General features: G+C 27.5%; 3 protein-coding genes across 4 annotated transcripts in view; 1 reads left to right on the plus strand and 2 right to left on the minus strand.

Annotated features, from left to right (window-relative positions):
* Positions 1-2,685: 2,685 nt before the first annotated feature.
* Positions 2,686-8,704, minus strand: LOC122269999 (uncharacterized). The gene is made up of 6 exons (XM_043045617.3): positions 8,546-8,704; positions 7,946-8,062; positions 6,887-6,999; positions 4,976-5,278; positions 3,087-3,178; positions 2,686-2,945 (listed from the first exon to the last, which is right to left on the minus strand). Exons 2-6 carry the CDS (start codon positions 8,046-8,048, stop codon positions 2,882-2,884), a joined length of 675 nt encoding a protein of 224 aa, XP_042901551.2. The 5' UTR covers positions 8,049-8,062; positions 8,546-8,704; the 3' UTR covers positions 2,686-2,881.
* Positions 8,705-10,135: 1,431 nt separating this feature from the next.
* LOC107436275 (uncharacterized) lies at positions 10,136-15,572 on the plus strand. Its single transcript, XM_016047917.5, has 2 exons — positions 10,136-10,799; positions 12,236-15,572. Exons 1-2 carry the CDS (start codon positions 10,250-10,252, stop codon positions 12,334-12,336), a joined length of 651 nt encoding a protein of 216 aa, XP_015903403.2. The 5' UTR covers positions 10,136-10,249; the 3' UTR covers positions 12,337-15,572.
* Positions 15,573-15,713: 141 nt separating this feature from the next.
* The window catches only part of Frl (formin-like protein), a 69,361-nt gene continuing 62,686 nt past the window's right edge, over positions 15,714-22,388 (minus strand). Inside the window, exons 23-26 of one of the 2 annotated variants that reach the window (XR_006225531.3) lie at positions 21,879-21,980; positions 21,399-21,553; positions 19,421-19,526; positions 15,714-18,691 (exon numbers count right to left, since the gene is read on the minus strand). Coding sequence is in view for 1 of the 2 variants with exons in the window: in XM_043045610.3 (XP_042901544.1) it covers positions 18,585-18,691; positions 19,421-19,526; positions 21,434-21,553; positions 21,879-21,980 (435 nt within the window). In the remaining variant the exon portion in view is untranslated. The remainder of the gene's footprint in view (positions 18,692-19,420; positions 19,527-21,398; positions 21,554-21,878; positions 21,981-22,388) is intronic. The other variant, XM_043045610.3, reaches the window with a different exon arrangement.

The raw sequence follows: 22,388 nt of genomic DNA on the forward strand, positions 1-22,388 counted from the left end.
ACGACCCCGAAATTAACTAATAAATAAAACTAATAGTTCAAAGGTTATAAGTAAATACAAAGTAGTTTGGTTAAGTCTTTTATATAATTAAATACTTAGCTAGATGAACGAGGATTTCGTATGCTATTTATTTCACGCATGTATGTATTTGTATTTGTATGTCAGTATATTATTCCATACAAATACAAATTGTTCATACAAATGCATAATTATTTCATACAAATGCACTCATGTATTCGTATGTATATTACACTCTATAACAAAAAAATCGACGCACCAAGAACGTACTAAGACGCTCAAAATCGACGCTCGATCAGGCTGGAATGATGCCGACTGGGGACGTATAGTCTTTAGAGACGAATCCCGCTTCCAACTGTGTCCTGACGATCATCGAAGACGTGTTTGGAGACGCACAGGGCAAAGGGGGGATCCTGCCTTCACTATTGCACGCCACACCGCCCTTCAACAAGGCATTATGGTCCTGGGTGCTATTTCCTTTGACAGCCGGACCCCTTTGGTCGTCATTCGAGGTACACTTACTGCGCAGCGGTACGTCGACGACATCCTAAGACCTGTTTTGCTACCGTTCCTTTTGCAGCGCCCTGGGTTGGTTTTTAAGCAGGACAATGCCAGACCACATACGGCACGTGTTGCTATGAACTGTCTGCAAGCTTATCAAACTCTTCCTTGGCCTGCCAGATCACCAGATCTCTCTCCCATCGAGCATGCCTGGGATATGAAGGGAAGTCGATTGCATCTGGCACGGAATGTTGATGACCTCGTTCGACAATTGGATCGAATTTGGCAGGAAATACCGCAGGAGACCATCCGGGAGCTTTATCGGTCTATGCCACGCCGTGTAGCAGCTTGTATCCAGGTTAGAGGCGGGTCAACACCTTATTGAACTTGTTACTGTAACTCTGCAATAAATTATTCAATTGTTCTGAAATTTTAATCATTTACTATTCTATACATTGTCTTCCTATCCACCAATTTTCGTTTCAATCGGACAACTCCTTCCTGGTGCGTCAATTTTTTTGTTATAGAGTGTATTTCACGCTGTAAATCAAAAAAAAAGTTGATAGGATAAATAGATAAAAAGTTATTATAGTTTTTATAAATAAAAAGTAAAATTGTGTACTAATAGTTACGTGAGTACTTATATCTACTTGTGTTATTTTACTATATGGTTCCTATAAAAGTTTTATGTATGAAATATGCTATTTTGTAGTCATATATCTGACATTGATATCTAGACAAGTAAAGTATTGTATCTTATGTATTTTTTCACTAAGTTTAATAAGATCAAAAGTTGATAACATGAATAGTTTTGAAATTAAAAGAGTTTTATATCCAGAAAAAAAGTATAAGTAAAAAATTGAAATATTAGTACTTTACACTCTCATAACTTCTAAACTTATCGATATATTTTCAAAATTATCTTTTTTTTTAATTCTACCACATTGACAGCAGAGAAAAATAGCAAGTTTCTTCACAAAAAAAAAACAGTAAGTTGTTATAATTACTGAATTAATTTATTTACCTCTAACCACATACTCTTTTATATAACACGAATGTTTATGTCGATTTTTCACTGACACGCAAAATACAAAAGTTCTCATTCTTATTTTTTTCTACGGTCACAAACTTTCCTTTTACTCTCTCTCTCTCTCTCTCATTTTATGTGTTCATTGTGTGTGAATGTAACATTAATATTTAATAGTCTGATTGTGAAAAGAATCGGCTGACATTATCGCCAAGGAATGAATAATAAAGAACGTTTCAGCCAACAGGAAAGGGAATTGCTGGAGATAAAATGGCAATAAATCAACTTTAACTTATTTCATGCATACTTTAGTACCTTATTAAAATTCTTTCATGCAGATCTACTGTTTTAAGAACTACCGTGAAAAGATTTTGTGACTATATTAGAAATTATGCAATGTAATAAAGAAATTTACAGAGAGTGAATTTTTTTTCTATTATTCTAAATAATAGTAAAAAAGGAGCTTTAAAATTCTATTCGTATAATTTTTAGCACAAGAAAATTTTAAGAGTTAATGCGTCTGTTGTTTAACAGACGGTTTATGTCATAGTTGAATTGAATTCTTAAACGTTTTACCACAGAAAAGTCCAAAATCGATAATTTAATTCCCATTTTATCTATTAGCAAAATTCAAAATATTTTACAATTTTGATAATTCTGCTCAAAGTCTACTAAATTTAGCACATTGTTTTTTCAAAAAAAGTAAACAAAAAGCATCAGAAACAAATTAAGTCTTAGAAAACTTTTCATATGAGAAAATAATAATTTTAGAATAATTTATTTCAAACTAAAATGGATTTTAAAAGAAACTTATTTAAAATTCTTTGAGTTTATAAATAGATGAAAAAAATTTAATTAAAAATTAAAAAAATTGTCAAAAAATTTAATTAAAAATTAAATTTTTTGACATATATTTAAAATTTTAAAGAATTAAAGGATACGCATAAAAATAACATTTTGAACCAGACTATATAGAAAAAAATTGAACTAATAAACTAATAAAGAAGCACTTGATGATTGATTAATTAAAGAAGCAATTTTTGAAAGATTTTCTTTTCGTTGTGACTTTTTCTTTTCCATAGCAAATTTACGTTCTGTGTAAGTTAAGTCTTCATCATGCAAACCACATATCACTAAAATATATTACTATTATTAGTTATCTGGTCAGTCTCTTCTTGTTAAAATTAATGTGTAATGATGTGAACTTGTTTAAAATATTAAACTAAACAGTTCATAAGCGTAATTTATTAAGTTTATTATGAACGAATATATGTGTGAAACGTCAAAAAGGCATTAACATGAATTTCGCTTTTTCCAAAAGCCACTTCAAATGTTTTATTTTAAGCTCAAAATTTCTTCCAATTCTTGTTCTAGCTCTAATCTCTGGGATAACCGCCGACTAGAATAAAAAAAAAGTTTACAGCAACTCAAATTAGAAGAAATAAAGAGTATGTAATCAAAATAAGAGAATTAATTGAGTAATGATTTTAATAGAGTAATAAAAAAGTTGCCAAAATAAAGAAAACATTTTATTACTTGCCTATCAAACATTTGTCGAAATGGATTGAGCAATTTTTCTGTAACACTATCATCCTCGGAACTACTGTTTTCTGAAGAGGTATTTAGTATTATCTGTATTAAATAAATAAAATGTTTATTAAAATAAGTGCATTGTTATATTGTTTCAAATCAAGTTTTGCTTAAAATGTACTTCAAATTATTGTCAGTTATCATTTGATTTCACGATTGTTAAACAAGATTTATTGTAATTCATACTAATCTAATATATATAATTCTCTTACGTGGCTCCCAAATTTTGGCTGCATTTCTTTTCCGCTGGTGGCAACGTTTGCTTTGTTTTGTTTACGTTACTATTTCTCTTACACGGTGAATCGACCAATGATTGCCGCTAAAAATGTCACATGCCAAATCAAGCTGAGGTGGCTCAACATATGGAGCTTTTGAAAACGGAAACTGAAATAACCAGAGAGCATCAGCTGCGACAGTCTCATATTATTAAGCTAGGCAGAAGTGAGTAGTCTTTGTCGATAGATCTCTATTTTAGTATTTTGTCAAAAGCGCTTTTTTTTTTTCACGAATTTATATATTACGAATTTATTTGACGATTTTTGATTTATATTACGAATTATACTGTATCACATTTCTAATAGATTTAACGAATTACATGTCATTTATTTGAGTTCAAATTTATTTTAATGACTTAGTATTTACTAAAAAGATGTAATTTTTTAAGAAAAAAAAGTTTTTATGTGGATTTGAATGATTGTTTTGAATTCTTAGAATTTTGTGCATTTGCAATGTACCTAAGTTGGTTGCGAAGCAAACCATATAGGATTGCTTAGCAATTTTCGGGGGTTAGCGAGCGTTGGCGTGCAGGGGGCGCAGACCACTAGTAATCAATAATGTTTCTAATTTATAATAACTTATTAAAAAGTCTCCAAATCATTCGGAAATGTTTTCTTTTTCAAAATAATATGATGAAGTTATTTATTTACTTGGTATGATTAATTAAATTTATATTTTGCTTCCGTAAATCGTATTGTACTTCATATTCATAAATTGAATTGAAAAAGAAATCTGGCAAAAATTGTGAGAAAACGCGGATGAAACTCGTCGTTTTTCTTCTTCTTTTCTTTGAAAAAATCATATAAAGGTGATTAAAAACTTCTTTAACTTCTCCCCACCGACTCCCCTTTGAAAGTTGAATTCGGTTGCAAGAAAAAAGGCCTCTTAAGCTCGAAGCTAGAATAAATGTAGGCTCAAGTTAAGCCCAAATCTTGCTTAGAAATAATAAATCAGAAATCTGTTAATGATATATCAGACTCTATTTCGAACTAGATCATTCCAAACCTCATTAATTGTCGAAGCGAAGCCTACAGTAATGTGAACTAAAGGCTTAATTTAGGGTTGTTTTACGATCAATTTTTTGCACATTAAAATTGAACGAATCATATTGCTTATTTCATAATAAAAAATAAAAGCATTTAAACTAGCGATACCAGAACCAGAGCGTTCTCCTCCCAATGAGGCGACCCAGGTGTGAACCTGGTTCGTATGATCCTGGTTGATATGAATTCTTTTCCCGGCTCGCACCGACCAAAGTGATGACGTAAAATATGCTCAGTGGTAGACGAATCATGGGTTAGAATGTACCAGACCGTCGGGTTAATCATGAGATATTTTCGCGTAAAATATCTCCATCTAACGCAAATGCGAGTTAGTACTATTTAAAAGTCCTTTACGAAGTTTAGTTTGTCCCAATGCTTAATCCAGAAGTTCCCTTTTCATCTGGGTTGGGTTCAAAATTACAAGTTTAAAATAGATAGTCGTAAACTCAAAATTGGGTCGACTACTCAACACCAGTCATAATACAAAACAAAAATAATGATACCCGAAGTTAGATCATACCTTTGCTATCATCTTGTTTTCTTTGAAGAGAGGATTCTGGTCATTGTATCGTTCATCGCTACTTTCTTCTATTTTTAGTGACGGCGATCTATAGGACAGAGATTCTTCAGAAAGACAAATTGGTTCAAAAGAAAATGCACATCGAGCTGGTGAATTCAAAGATTCAGGTGTGCCTGGTGGGAAAATGCAGAGCGGTGGAAACGAATTTGATGCAAATGAGCTGTGCATCGATGGTTTGTGATTGGCGGGATGAAATATAAACTTTGAATGTAAATTTTGTGTAGTTCCTTTAATCCGTTCCATCTATAAAACAAAAGCAACTATGATAATGGAATTTAGTTCTTGGCCAGCGAAATCTACCAATGCAATGGTTTATTTCGGATAAGTAAAAAGCTTTAGCAAAATTATTTTATATGTTGAAGAGAACAAAAAATTCGCACCCAACGTAACAAATTAGCCTCTTTCGTAAAATTAGGTCAGAAATTTACGAGTTTCATTATATAATCAGAGGTCTAAAGTTTTATATTAATCACTAGTAACAAAAAGAAAAACAAAATTATGCTACCATATATTTTTAGGGGCTGTGCCCACATTCTAAAATGAAAATAATGCGTGCAATAAACTATAAATTAAATATTGCAAAATATTTAAACATAACATTTTGAATTCGTTCAAAACTAGAAAGAAACCTTAGCGTAAGTTTCGCTTTAAAGTATTAATTGTTTTAAATTATAGTAAGGGAAATACATTTAATAATAAGAGCAAAAATATTTTAAAACTAAGCCCAAAAATGATATTAAGGTTTCCAAACATACTACTTTAATGGATGCTAAGTAGCAAATGTTATCTTTACACTGAATTTAGTCTACGATGTTATATTTTTGGGCTTTATTAAAAAAAATAACTTACGTAAAAATGTCGAAATATCAAGAACTAAAATTTAAACCTCTTAAGTTTAAACTGTTGAGTTTATGGCATAGTATTATTCTTGTTCAAGAAAAGTGATTCATGTATATTTACTCGATTACGTGACTTTCGTCAAATATTAAAGAGATTTTGCATAGCGTTACGAGTTTATCGATAGTGCTGTCTGATGTTCACAAAGCATGCAGAAAAATTTCGCTAGTAATTGATTTGCCTTTTGTTTATAAAAAACTTAACATTCTGTAAATAAATGATAATTTATCATATTGATATACTTATGACGTTCGAAACAAATAGTAATAAATATTTACTTCGTAAAATGAGCTGTTCAAACGATTGGTACCAAAAATATTATAAAATTATGAATGTTCGCATCACTGTTAAGGAGTCGCTCACCCCTCTTGACAAGACTTTAGGATCGTGAGTCTGAGCCTTGCAGCTGGCATATAAGCGCACCAAGGTGTGCATTAAATCCGCCTTGGCTTCCTCCTTCCGTTGACTGTGATGTGGAAGTTTGAAGAGGGATTCCAGCTCAGGCACTGTACAAGTCGTCTGGTAAAAAATTACGTGGTATTCTATCTATGGCCATCTAGATCAGCTGATTAATAGAAGAACTCTAAGAAAACGACGCTATGTGCAGGGCCTGATCTAGGAATGGCCCTAGGCATCGAAATGTCAGGGGTCTCCTGATCGTTACTTTAAATTAAATCATTTATAACACAAGTAAATTACGATATACTAGCAAATTTGAGCTTAAATTTATTAAAATTTTTTAACTCATAACTCTAATAGACAATTCTTAAGGAAAATCCCAAAAATTAATTTTTTGTAGCATTAAGGGGGGTGGGGAAGGCTCCCCTCAGACTTGAGCCTCTCAGGCCTTATAATAAATTAGCCACTGGCTAGGTGCTCGGCCGTGATTGGGTAATGTGTGTTTAACGTTATTGATTTTTTAAATAGCGTTATGAACCAACATACATTTATTACCTGATCATGGAGAATTTTTATTTTCTGCTGTAGTAAATATAATGCATGATAGCATTGACTGAAAGACAGTAAAACTTGCTGATGTGCTCGATCAGGATCCATGAAGGACAGATCTGAAACAAAAATCAAAGCATTTAGCTGGTAATATCAATTCGAATCGCATTTCAAGCTTTGGATTAGGGGCATAAATTTTAAATCCAATGTAGCATAATGTAATATTCTAATGTAGCATAGTAAAGTACTATATATTTCTCAAATTATAGAAATGAAATTGTATGGAAAGAAAATTGCTCCAATGGAATTGTTTCCTCTATTTTTTCAAACACACTCTCGAAAGAAAAATTTTTGAATTTGATCATAGTTTCAAGTTGATGAACTACTATATAAAAATTTATAGTCTGAATAGCCGTGTGGATTCGCTTTTGGCCTCGTATTTTTCGTACTCTAAAGAGCAACATGCCGGTGAATATTCGTATTTTGTTTTAATTCTAAAAATTTAATTCTAGTATTGAAAATTTAAAAAAATATTTTCTTTTTATCATCTTGATGAAATTGAAAAAAAAGAAAGCCGTAGTCTCCACGTATCAAAGAGTCATGCACAATGAAACTTCTTACAAATCAAAATTTTGGAATCAGAAAATAAAAAAGTTATTGAAACATTTTTAGAGGATAGTCAAAAATGTTGTATACATAAAAATTAAGCAGTAGTATAAAATTTGATGGAAAAAAGATTAAATTATTTAGGAATGAAATTCGGAAAATAAAAGAAAAAGGAGAAAAGAAAACCTGTATTTATTTTAATATTATAGGCAAAAATCGTGTCTCATCGTGTCATTATTTAAAAGGCTTCACAAAGTTTAAAGGCCGTTCGATTCATTGTTTCCTAATTAAATTATACAAAACTAATTAGATGGAATAGACGTCTATAAACAGACATCTATAGTTTTCTAGAAATGGATTATAAAGTTAATATTTAGTTCTAATTTTGCATTTAATGTGCCCATAATTTTAAAACTGGTATGTTTATAATTAAAATATTTTACCAACTTTCTGAAATACCTTTATTAGCGTTAAACATTGCATTTAATTCATCGATATGGAATCGCATCAATTGATGTAACCTTAATGTCATTTGCATGTGATACTCCATGGTTAAAGACATCAACTACATCCAGACTAGAAAAATAAAAGTAAAAAATAATTAATAGGAGTAATGGAAATAAATATTACATTTTACTATGACTTTCATTGTACTAAACTAACTTGACTGTTCTTGACTTTATTTGTTTTTATTTATACTGTAATTAATTCATTTAAAGCAGTAAATAATTTCGAATATAATCTTTCCTTTCAATAAAACAAAAGAAAAAAAATTACTTTGTCTGCATGGACATATCGAAACATTTAGTGTTAGTCATTTTTCCAACAATAAAAAGAACATTAAATAAAAGTTTAAAATACTACTTTATTCTCTACAATGAAAATTAATTTAAAATTTAATTCTTTCTTATTCGCTGTGTAATGTATCCATAAATTGCTTTTAATTTATTAAAACTTCTAGACATATGATAAGTCAATAATCAACTTGATTTTAATAATTCGATGAAAAGACCATTTTGAACAGGAATTTAAATTGAAATATTTAAGTGTAAAACATACCTTAATTATAATAGAATACTTCAACTCTATATTGCAGTAAATTACAATGTAAACTAAGAAATTATTCGCATGTAATTCGATTTATTTTTAGAAGTTAGTGATGAAATTTATCATAGTTTTTTCCCTTCTTCTTTACAAAATATAAAATCGCTTGAGATAGAATTGAAAAATAAATAAATTAATACATAAATGCAAACGATATATCTTCTAACAAATTTTTTTATTCAAGCTGGGTTACAAGGGGAGGAGACAAGGCTACACAAATGTATCATATGAAAATTATAGCACGCCTCCATGATATAAAAAATGCATGCATTAAAAACTTTGTTTCATGAAAATTTTAAATTTTTTTATAATGAAAATTATTTAAACGTATTAATATTACTTATTTAAATCTATTATTTAAAATCTTCTTTATATGCTTTTGCTATTTAGCTGAATTTAGAATTATATTTATATTTTGGAACACATATAGTTGTATTTATATTTATTCTGACATAGCTGACAAATTAAATGCCTCAATCTAAAACGCCCATTCTTACGCCAAACACTTTAAAATGTGGAGGAAGCGGGGTCGAATTTATCTTTGTGCTGTCCTTTTCTCATTTGTGTCATCTGTTCTTTAATTGGGCAAGATATATGATTTTATGAGTATAGTTCGCTCACCAGGAGTTGGTACTTGTCTCTGCTTTCATCACGTGGTATCCGATGATACTATTTCGCTATTTTTGGGAGAAAGATGTGAATAATCTTGAACAAGGTTGCTATTTAGCGATCGTACGACAAAAATACTTATTTCGTAATCTGTATGTGCATTTTGTTAAAAATAAATATGTCATAAATTTGATGATATTTCTCTCGTTTGAGTGACTAGTTTGTCTTTTTTGAGACATTTGGATGGGATAATACCAGTTTTTAATTTAAAATATATTTAATTAGCTAGAGTAACGAAAGGTAACAGTTGACGATCGAAATGGGCTGCAGGTAGCGTAGAGCACTCTCTACCTATGGCAACACTTCACATGCTTTCAACAATAGCGCGTTTAAAGTCATAGAAGAAGGAAGTACGTTAGTTTCTATCTTGATTTTCATATACATTAAAATCTTTTATGTTGGGAAACTATATGGAACTGAAAAGTACGTTAAACATAGTTCTAAAAGAAAGCATCATGGAAACTTTAAAAAAATATTTTTATTAATTGTAAAAACAAATATTAGGAAAAGGAAAAATATCGTAGAACATTCCTATACAAACGAAAAGAGGATGGGAAGTAAGGAAGAAGGGCCAAAAACATGGAACCGGTCTTCTCCCTAGATGGCGTATTCGAGCGTTGCGATCACAGATGATAAAGCGAAGTAAGTGACTGAAAAATAATTCACTGTTTGCTTTTGGCACGCATTTATGTTTCTCCTCTTCCACGCTGAAATTAATTCTGTGCCCGAGGAGGCCTGATTTGCTCGTAAAATGTTTTGGTATCATACCATATTACTCAAAAGAGGGCACTGTTATCGTTAGTAAAGTAAATAGCAAAATTGTATCAATGTAAGCTATAAGCTTTAAATGAGAGATCTGCAAAAGGAAAACAATTGTGATCCAGTTCAGCCGTGCCTGTGTAAATAAATAGTGTGATTGGATTTATCGATTATTAAAGCAGTTCAATCGTTATAATTTTTTTAAAAAAGTTGTATATATTACATATTTTTATGGCCCAAGAAGCGGAGAAAAATCATTCGCTTGACCCTGAACAATCTTTGGAAGAAGTAGAATGGAATAGATTAAAAGAATATCGTCTCAAAGAAGGTTTTATCGATGGCAAATGCTTAGGAGAAGAAACAACTTTAAAGAATGGATACGATCAAGGATATAAGAAAGGATTTGAGATAAGTTTCCCAATTTCTGTGATTAAAGGTCTCCTTACTGTCAACAAACTGCTCTTAAAAGACTGTAAGACCCATTTACTTGCCAAAGCAAATGTTATAGATGAAGTGTTGGATAAATTTGAAAGAAAATGTAGCGAATTTAAGTTGAGTGAAATAACGTATGTTAAGGGAAATGATATTTCCACTGATCTTCAAAATGAGAACGTTAAAACTTTATTGAAAGATTTGGTTTGTGAAGATTCACATGAAACTCTTGCCGTCGATGGGAATCACTTGAATGAAATCAATGTGGAATTTGCAGCCTTAAAAGAAACTATTTTAATATTTCTTGATGAATGTCAACAACCATTACTTTTGAGCCAAATATTTCAAGGTTTGTTTCTTTGTGTTTTGAAATTAGTGCACTTTTTAACAGGGTTTTTGACCCATCCCCTAAAAAAATAAGTAAGCAAGTAAATGGTTTCGAAAAAAATCCAATAAAATTTGGGCTTAAATGAGTCTTTTTTATTGATTTTTTTATAAGCATAATCAAAATCTGCCTCTTTATCAATTGTTATTTGTTTATTTAAATATTACATAATAAAACATACATAACCCTACTTTCAAAACTTAGTGTGTTTAGATAAATATGCTTTTATTTTTAGTCAAAGAAAGAATAAACTTAAGAACCTTTTATTAATATCAGCATAAGAATATTGTATTGTATTAAAATTAAAGCTATTTTATTTCATTATTTATTTTCCTGTGAGAGTTTTCTTTTTAACTAAAAGTATTCCTTTTGAATTAAAATTTAAACCTAAAAAGTGTTAAACTAGGTAATATCTTAAAATACCAAAATAAACGCAAAAAAGCCTAATAAACCAAAAAACAATAAAAACCTTTCGGGTTTTTAAATTTTTTTATTTTTATATACCCTGCTTTTTAAGGTAGTTAATCTTTTAAATTTGTGTGAATATGTAAAAGGGCATTCTTATTAGGTGGAAATATTCATTCATTATTACATAGCTCAAGCAATTCTTCGAGAATATCTAGTAGATTGCTGGGTTTTGCCGATTTCTCCTGGTTTTAGTATAAATTTTAGCTAATTCTTTGAAATTGAAATTTTTTTTCTTTGAAAAATCTTCAGAAAAATAGATTTTTTACTTAGTTTATTGCTTGAATGTGTATTTTAATATGTTATACTAATAAATAATGAAGTAAGTCAAAGTTTTCTGTATTGAGATCAATGTGAAGCTTTTTTTTTTTTAAATGTTCTGAAATTTTCAGTTTATAAAATTTAGGAATCGCTATTTTTATAATAGTTAATGAACGCCTATAACTATCTGAAATAAATTTATTATTGAAAATGAGGAATTAAAAATATTCATAAAAAGATTTTTTACAATCAATTATGGAAGGGAAATACATTTAAATAGACTTCAATGGAGTTAATTTGTAGTTGTTAGTGAAATAAAGTTTTGTTTACATTTGTTGACTATAAAGTTCGCTATGTGCTGGGAATTTTAAAGTAATTGGGAATTTTATAATGAATCTATGTCCCACCCTGCCTATTTTTTTTAAAATTATTTTTCCTTCTATGTTGGCATTCGTGTTATTATCAATAATTATTTTAATGCATTAGGCAATAAATTTTTTTGTATTTTGTTCATTTCTCAAGATTCGTTCTTTGCAATATTGTGAAATAAATATATTCGAATGCAAGTTATAAATTTCAAAGATATATATGTGTGGTTTATTAAGTAAATAATTTGCATTGCTAATATTTGTTTTAATTATTTATTTAATTAATTTTCATTTATTTTGTTGCAGTATTTGAGAAATGGGAATATAAGCAATTGATCCAATTAGAGGAAATCGTTCCTAAAAGCTGCGAAGAATCTGTATCTCTCAAAGAGTCAACCAACATTTAAATATGAAGGAATAACTAAATTTGTTACTATATTATCAGTCATTTAAAAAGATGAAAACATATCTATTTGAGAAAAACATTGTTATTTAAAATTTATTATTTATGATGGTAATTAAAAGAATTTATTTGTTATCTTATCAAAATTTAATAAATGTTTTGCTGCAATTTTAAAAGAAACAAACAATAAGTTAGGTACATCTGTTGCAATGTTTTGTTTCGTAATATATTATAAAATTGGATATCAAATTTGTTAATGTTCACAATATTTTTCATGTTGTAATAAATTGAATTATTGCTAAATTTTCATAAATCTGTTTAAGATATTCCTTATATATTATGTTTTTATAAGTAAATTGCGGTTAACTGCAATTTACTTATAACTGTCAGGTGTAGAATATTTTTGTTATAGTAGGCTCCAAATTTTTTTTTTTATGTTTACTTAAGAAAGCCAACTTAATGAAATGGTTTAGCTGCCTCTGTTGATAAAATAAAAAAGTATTACAGTAGAGAACCGATTATCCGGAATGATCGGGACTATCGCTATTCCGGATAACTGATTTTTCCGGTTTTCTGAATCGCTACAAAAAGCCGTTTTTTTAGTGTTAAACCCAACTAAAAAAAAAAAATTATTTGGAAATAATCTTAAAAATAAGAAACGATGAGGTAATACACTAATGATTATTTCTGAAATGATGGTAAGGTAAACATCTTTCAAAAAAGAAAGAAAAATCCTAAAATCCTATGAGGAAAAAAAATTTTTTTTTAAAAATTGCGGGAAAATTTATCGAATTTCGTTCCGGTTTTTTGGTTTTCCGGTTTTCTGATTTCCGGATAACGGGTTCTGTACTGTACTAAAACACCGCAAAAAAGAATCATTGATTTTATTTTTTGTAGTCTAATTGTTATTTTACATTAACTTTCTTTTTCTTCTATTTCAATTTTAGTGTTCAAGTTAAAAGAATTGAACTAACAGCGGTGCTTATGGTTTATTTTAAGAATTGTTTTAAAAATTAATTTTAAGCTCACAAGGATTTTTTTTTATTTGACATATATTATCTTTGAGGATTCTTTTTTTACAAATTTAGCATTGATCCACATCAAGTGTGGTAATCATGTATTTTTTTCTTTTGATTTTATTTTTTAAGTGTTTAAGTACTTTTTCTCATTATCCCGAAGAAAAGTTGAATTTTCTTAATTTTTCATTAGTTATTATTCAACAAATATATTTGCAAATACAGTTTTGAGAATACCTTTTTATTTAAAATCTCACTTAATTTTAAATTTCACTATTTTTTTTATTTTTAATATTGTGTCCTAATTTTTTTTTATTAATAAAACACCATAATTTGAAGTAAAATTTTTTCAATAATTTTTATTGATTTCCCAACATTATGAAGAATATCACTGAAATATTGTAATTCAAGTATTAATGTTACAATTTTGTTATCTTCCCTCTCCCAAAACGTTAGAGTATTTAACGTAATTAAAGTATTTATACAGCAAATTTTTACTGTTGTGTGAAGGTTGTTTTGCAAAATTATCTCTACTATTACTAATCAACTGGTTATTCAGTATCTTTCTTTCCATTTGAATCGTTTTATAAAATTTGTTTAAACAAAGTGTGGTTAAAGTCATTCCCAAAAATAGTATCTTATTTATGAAGTCACTAATTTTTATTAGTATTCACATTAATTGAGTATTGATAAGTTATGTTTCAATTCTAATTTCTATCTTTTTGTTGTCAATACCAATTTTATATTTTTAAATTGATTATAAATGTATGGTATTTTGACTATAGTGATACCAAAATTCTTTCACTTCCTTTTTTTTTTTATTATGTGTAGATTTTTTTAAAAATGCAATCAACCTATATTAATCAAAAATAAGCAATTAACGCCTATTGTTAATTGCATATTTTGAAAATTTTATGTTTTTAGTATCTTTGAAGTTTGTGACATTCTTTGAAATAGTACTTGTTAAATGAATTTTAGTATTTATTTTGTGAAATTATTATTTTTGGACGTGTGCATCCAGTTAAATAGCATTACAATGCTCTTTTTTGGGGTGGGCGAAAGGGATAAAAATATTTCCTGTAAAATGATATAAAAGAACTATCAGGTGATTAAATTTAAACCATATTTACAAGCTTTAGATTTCATATCCTACCTAGTTTAAACTTCTTGGAGCATTCCTTTTAAAACTTCTCAAAACTGGAATATTTAATCAGTGGTCTGTCTAGGTTTTTTCAAGAGGTACCTATTTTGTGAAAATTACACAAAAATCTGGATTTATCATTTCTTACGGGATACAAAAATAAAATTTTAAGAAAAAGTATTTTGTGTAAGTTGAATTTGTGAAGGTACTGCTAAACGGTAGAGAATTTGGCCTGGACAGGCCCCTGTTAATGCTTAATTCGCTGGAAAATGTCCTTCAATGAATCTAAAATCAAGATACATGGTATAAAAATTATTATTAAGCTACATTATTAATTTTAGAAAATAATTTGTTAAATATTGTATGTATGCACATATATAGTAATTTGTAGTAACCCTGAACTTTTCCTTGCTTTGTCTTCCCCTCTATATACATATCTTCACTGTTTTTATACTACTTAAAACCCCCACACTTATGAATCTACCAAATATAATTCTTTGTTTAGGTACTGCACTAGTTTAGATGGTTTCAACACATATTTTTAAATAAATAGCACATTCATTTAGAAAGGCATGTAAAAAAAAAGAAGTTGTTTTTTATCTTTTTTTCTTTTATATTTGACTTCGCTGTTAGCAGTCAATATCATATTAAATTAATTGGTGTATTGTTTTCTTTATTTCAACTTCTGTGTAGGCTATAATAAATGTTAACTGAATAGTTTCTGAATCTATGAATAGTCACTATTATAATAATTAGGTGTGGTAGTTGTCCTTAAATTGAGAAATCCTCATTTCACTATGCTGATACACAACTATAAAGCAGTTGAGAAACCAGAAATCATAACATTTTCGATTTCACCACATAAGTTGCATACAAGTGACAAATAGCGATATTTTATTCAATTCTAAACATCCTGGCCATAAATGCAAGCAGAAAATTTGTTGCATAACAGCTCTCCCTCTTCAAAACAACAATAGCCAATTGTTACTGAAAGATTTATCAGATTTGAATGTATAAAGTTGTCTTGTTTGCATGACCTCTCAAGTTGAAGTGTTGCCGAAAAATAAAAGATTTTGAAAGTTCTTTAAAGATTTTTTTTTTAAAGAGTTAATTTTTGCCCATCAAATTTTCAGAAAAATTAGTACTTCAGTTAATATTTTTTGAAAAATTACTCAGCACAATATTTATTTACAAATTGACAATATAGTTAGAACGAAAACTAAATAAAGCATAAAAAATTTATTTTCAAATTTGTACAAATACATTTCATTTAAAGTTATTTTAAATATACAGTTCATCAAAATTGTGGATTTCCGTAATACAGTCTTTTTTCACCAGTAAAATGTGTTATAAATATTTTTAAAAAAAATTAATATAAAAACAAACTCATTGCTGTATGAAATTAAATAAATATTAGAAAAAAGTAGAATGGTCCCAAGTGATTATCTTAAACACAGAATATTGTTTAAAATAAAGAAGAGATATATCACATTTTTAGGCACTTCAATACAGGCATAGAAAATAGATTTTAAAATGAATGTAAAAGGAACATTTTCGAATGAGATCAATAAAATAACTAAAAAAAAGGTACAAAATTTATAAAAGAAGATATAAAAAGTATAATTTTTTTGGACAAATTAAGTGCGAAATAAAGTACATTAAATTATAAAGTACAAAATATAAAAGAATTATGAGTGATTAAAAAATCTTTGAATACGATTGCGAAAAAATTATTGCTCGGATTTAGATTGTTTCTTAAGAAAGGTGATTACATTTTCAAAATAGTTTGTAAAATATTAGTGCTTCATTAAGAAGTGTAACTATACTCTAGGACTCTCCAGAACTCTAGGAAACAATAACAAAGTTAACATTAAAATTCAATTATAGATCTGTGGGGCTAATTAAATTCAGTGTTAGTAATCAAAATTATAATTATTACATTTTATAAAAAGTGATATATTTTTAGTAGATTTTTGATAATTCTTTTCCTAAATTTTTTAAAAAAAAATCAGAGCCTACTAAGTAAAAAAAATCACAATTTTTACAACTATTGTGTAAAAAACATAGCAAATGTTTAAAATTATAATTCAGATACATAGAACACAATGATTTTGAATAATGTTTTACATATTTTAAAATAATTTTGTTTTTTATAACAATATAAGTGGCAAAAGATAAGTATTTTATGCAATTTATTTCTTTTTGTGAACACATTGCATAAATTAAAAGTTCACTAAAGTGAATGATGTAGTGAACATATTAAATTATATGTATAAAATCTAACTATGATTAAATGGTTTATAAGATCTGTAGATTGCAAAAAAGATCTGTTTTAAAACTTTACAAAGGTAATTGAAATTTGTAAATCTAAATTTCAACATGTCTCATAACTTACTTTGATAATGGAATACTCTTATCTTTATTTAATCACAGCAATTTTTTTTAAAAATCTTTGAAGATCAACAGCAAGAAATAAATTTCTGCCAAATGAATGATACTTTTTTAAACACCAGTCTACCTAAAATCAACTGACAACAAGTTGTTTTTTTTATCACTAAATGTATATTTAGTTAAACATCTAAAACTTAACTATACTTAATTTTATATATTTTTGTAACTCCTCCTAAACACATGTCATCTGAAATATATCCTAAATAATGCTAACACTTTTAAAGCAATGTGACTATGACAACACAAGCCTGGGGCATGTACTGAAACAAAAAATGCAACCATAGAATAAAGTTGGTTGGGAATTTACACTTTGAATAACCAAGAAACTGCATTGTTAGCTAACATTTTTATCTTAAATACAATATCTACAATACGATATGTTTGCAAAATTTGAGTTAAGTATTTAATTATTATCATGAAAACACAATATTTGAATTTGTTGACTACCATTACTTGATAAAAAAAACATCATTTACTTAGAAATTAAGGCCAAGGATAACAAAACTTTGGTTGTATTAAACATAATAAATCAATTGATTTACAATAAGCTAAATAGGAATAAAATTTTTTTTTAAAAATTTCATTAATCAAACATAAAGCACCACATAAAAAAAAACAAAGCACTATTTACAAATATATACTACAAAATATAATATTGAACTTTGAGTGAAAATTTTTTTCAGGCACTTGATACAGAATACAAATACTTATGAAAAATAGTTCATCACTTTTCTTATCTGACAAAAACAAATGGCTATTTACAATTGCACTTTTATATTAGTCGCAGCTCTTCTCATTATACACTTTATACAAATGTCATCTCCATTGAAGATTTATATAATTTATTTTTTTCATGTTGATCTTATATATAAATCAAAAAGCAAGTCCAAAAATTAATCATGTCTAAATCAAAAATATAACAGTAATAAAAAATGAAGAAGTCTGAAACTAAATTTATTTACACAGAAATATAAATTTGATGCAATATACTTTACTTTAAAAACGTCGACAATAAATTACTTTTTTTTTCCATAAAAATATTTTTCAAAACCTTTTTTTTTCCATAAAAATATTTTTCAAAACATCTTTTTTTTTAATAATTAAATTGTACTGTGAATAATATTTAAAACAATGCTATACTAACTTTTTATTTTTTACTGTTTTATTTCCATGTTTAAAATTTTAAATCAGAAATTTTTTTTAATGAGCAATTAAAGTTGGGTAATTTAACCAAATTTAATTAAGTTTTATTTAAAAAAAAACATGCTTTATTAAAATCTTTTGCAGCAATTAGGAATTTCCAACAAATATTTGTGAGACAATTAAATTTTAATTCAATCAGATAAAAAAAAAAAACATATTTGCTATAATTTCAAATTAATAAAATGTTCAAGTATAATGTGTCTTAATTTTTTGTTTAAATAAGAGTGATTTCATTTCAAAAAAAATTATTCTGAAATAATATACTATCTTGAAATCAGTAGGAAACAGTAACAGTACAATTATGAAATAACTAGAAGCCTTCCATAAAGAGGCAGTCAAACGATTTACAGCTAATACTAGCTATCTATTTAACAAATATCAAAAAATGGCACAAATCTAAATCATTTTGTCAAAAGAATTTGTATAATACAAAACTAGATTTCAGAAGTCCAATTCATCCATTGTATGGGATAGCCTTATATTTTCTTGTCTTCGTCGTTGACTTCTTCGAACAGCATCTGCACGTCGATATGGCTCACTTTTAAGACCTAAAAGACGATTTTAACATTAAATGCACAGTTAGCAAATAAAACTTCAAAAGAAATGTGTTTTATATTTACTCAAATAGTTATAGTTCAGTAATTCTTAAACTAATTCAGGGACAGAAAATTATAAGCATTTCTTACAGAACATTTTAGTTACATATGAATTTTGTTTCTACAATTTGAACCTTTAATTGTGAAGCAAATGCGATTGTATAAACTATGTATTGGTATTTAACTGATATATTCTTAGTTCATATAATGCTACATGATATTTTGCCAATTGTTTTATTAAGATTATTTTATTATCCATACACATAATAGAAACATTTAAAGAATAATCAGGTTGTAAATTTATTACTTAATTAAATCTTTTTTAAAAATACAGAATTTAACTTTGAAATTGTTTTATGAATCATATTTCAAGATGAAATCATGCTATAACAGAGTAATACTTTAATTCTCTTCAGTAACAGAAAAAATAAACACACACACACACACACACACACACATATATATATATATATATATATATATATATATATATATATATATATATATATATATATATATATATATATATATATATATACTAGAAAAATAAAGTGTGGATTTAAAAACACAAATAGCCATAAAAATTTATCTAAGTAAAATTATTCTTTTTTTTAAATATAGTCTTCATCAAAAAATTTTTATTAAGAAAATAACGATTCACAATTATAATAATAGTCTTACCCAGTAAAATGTCTTCTAAAGCCCCATGGTAGACTTCATCTTGTTTCAATAACCTTGTTTCTTTCACTTGTCTAGTTTTGCTTTTCAGTTCATTAATCACAGCTTCCTGTAATACAAAGTAAGTAATGAGAATACTTTCAAGAAAGTAATAATATTTCAATTATATATATATTTGCCATAATACTTCAGCATTAAATTTTCTATACTGAAAAAAATTAGTTTTGGTATAACTATTCTTATACAAAACATAACTCATTTTAAACAAGAAACAAAGATTTCATAATAATGAAAAGTTTTCAATTACTAGATTTTTTTTTCTGTAACTATTTTATCAGCAATAAGATTAGTTATATTTTGGACTTGCATAACACGAATGAATATTCTCACTGGTATTTCATTGTTTCAATTATTTATAATTAGATGAAGTGTAAGTTCCATATCAGATTTCAAAATAATTATGCAAATAAATTAAGTCAAGAGCGTTTTAAAGTCCGAAAAGAAATCTAAATCTATTTCATAGCGCTAATTTTGTGGAACACATGAAATTAATAAGTTTATCAAATGCAAATGAATTGCTATAGGGTTTCTTAAACCAATTAAGGGAAGAAGAAAAAAAATGGGTAGAAATAAATGAGTATGTTAACATCTGATTAATTACAAAAAGCTATTACTTTCTTGTGCATAATATAATGGCTTGTGTTCAAATATTTTGTATTTAAACAGGTATAATTTTAAAATATGAAATAAATTTTAATTGGAAACAAAATCTACACACTTGTTAAATCTTTTATAACATATAAAAACTATACTTTAATTACTTCTTGTTTTGCTTATTTCACAAAATAGGTAGACATTTCTACTAATCTTATTTGAACAATATTCGTAAATAAAAAGATATTTTTAATTTTTACAATTAATTGAAAGTTAAATATTTTCGCTTCAATGAAATTTTATTTATTTTAACAAATAAATAAACTCCCATAATCTACTTTTTTTCTTATAAATTTTTTTTCACATTTGAAACTTTTTGAAAAAAAGTATGCAATGATGAGAATCCTTTGTGTTTGATTTTAATTCAATTTCCGCTACAATCTGAAGAAAAACTGGATATCATGTAAACGAAATTTGGCATTTTACGACAAAGTGAAAAAAATCTCGTATTTTTTTTTTTACGTCTCGCATTAAAGGATTATTACCACCAAGAATCATGCACTTAATTTCAGAGTGCCCAAAAACTAAAAATTTTGAAAAAAATTGCGCATTGGAGATGAAATTGTCACGACTAAAGCGGGTCGTTAATTGATAATTCAAAAGCGCGATTCTGAATTTGAGGATCACAATAATATTCTATTAAAAATTAAAGCATCATTTTAAAAACTATGTAGAAATCCTAAACCATTGAAATGGCGATAGAGAAAACCACATGGACAATAACATTGTCACAAATCAAGTCATCAAAATGTGTGATTTGGAAATTGCATATATATTTTAAAAACTGTGGAAATCTGTAACAAAATATTTCAGAACAGTGGAATCACGCATGCCACACAGATTTATTCGTTTCTTATTGAAATGGAAGTTAATTATTGTCCATTTGTTATTGAATTAGGATGTTTTGATATTATATGTATTTTGATATATTGATTCGGACTTGCCAAAGTCCTGATGAATCCAGATATGGTATTTTCCTCAGTATATATATATATGTTATTGTTTTTTATGGATTGCTCAGTGGTTTGCTTTTTATGTGCGACTCTTTTTTGTAGATTCTGTTTTTATCTCTGGTTGTTATTCAATTGAATAAGCAGTAAAATAAGGACCTATCTCAAGATAATACAATAAGTCTGGGCTATGTGCGCTTTAATTTGTGTTTGATTGAACTCAGGCTATTATTAATTGGAGATTATTCATTAAATTAAAGTGAATATTTGAAGAAAAAAAATGTGCATTAAAAAGATAAACTCTACAGTAAACTTACTCTACAAGCTTATAGTTTTAAGCGCCAAAACCTACTTGATTATTTTTTCTAGAATTCAGACTATTTCTTTTTGAAACATTTTCAGCAGCTATTTTTTCACTTTCTCTCGCAGCTGCTTCTTGCCTTTTTCTCGCTTCATTTTCCAATTCTGCTTGCTATAAACAAACAAATCAGTCATTAAATATCCTTAACTTACATAGAAATAATTATTAAAAAATATCAGGAAAAAAGAACTTTAAAAGACAATTTTAAAATTAAAGGCACCCTTGAAATTATTAAAATTAAGTTTCTTTAATTGAGAGATAGAATTTTAAATCGTGAAATGTATCCCTTTTTAATCATAAATTTTCATGGTAAAAAGGGCAAAAATAATTAAGAGCAAACAAGCAAGAATAAACTGAAATAAAAAGAAACAGTAAATATAGGCCACAATTATATTTGTATTTTTTTAAAAATAAAATAAAAATATAACAGAATTACCTTATATGCTTTAGAGAAGCGTACAAAAAGTGAGAAAAAGGTATTGGCAGCTATTGAACGAACACTATCACCAAAATATTGCACACAATCAGAATATGCTTCCTGAAAATAAATAAATAAATTAGTGTTCACTTATTTTGTGCATGTAAGGAATATTGATTTGTTTGCATTTAAAGGACCAGCAAAAAATTTAAATACAAAAGAGTGTACAATTCAAATATATTTATTAAAATAATCTTTTACTACTTCAAATTTTTGTAGTACCTATAAAATGCACTGAAGATTGACTTTCTGCTGAAAAGAGAGAGCAAACACATGTGTGGAACAGCATTTATAATAAAAAAAATGTAATTAATTTTGCTTTTACTGTGTTTAACCTTAAATGTATGAAACAGTGTATCTGTATTTAATAAACCAGCGGCTCTTAATTTTTTTTTTCTTCGAGCTACGGAACCTTAGACAACCAAATTTTTTTGGTGGAATTTTGACTTTAAAAAACAAGTTCTTTAG

The sequence above is a fragment of the Parasteatoda tepidariorum genome, chromosome 6 (assembly GCF_982258835.1).
Source record: "Parasteatoda tepidariorum strain Cologne lab strain chromosome 6, Ptep-v5.0, whole genome shotgun sequence".
Taxonomy (NCBI): domain Eukaryota; kingdom Metazoa; phylum Arthropoda; class Arachnida; order Araneae; family Theridiidae; genus Parasteatoda; species Parasteatoda tepidariorum.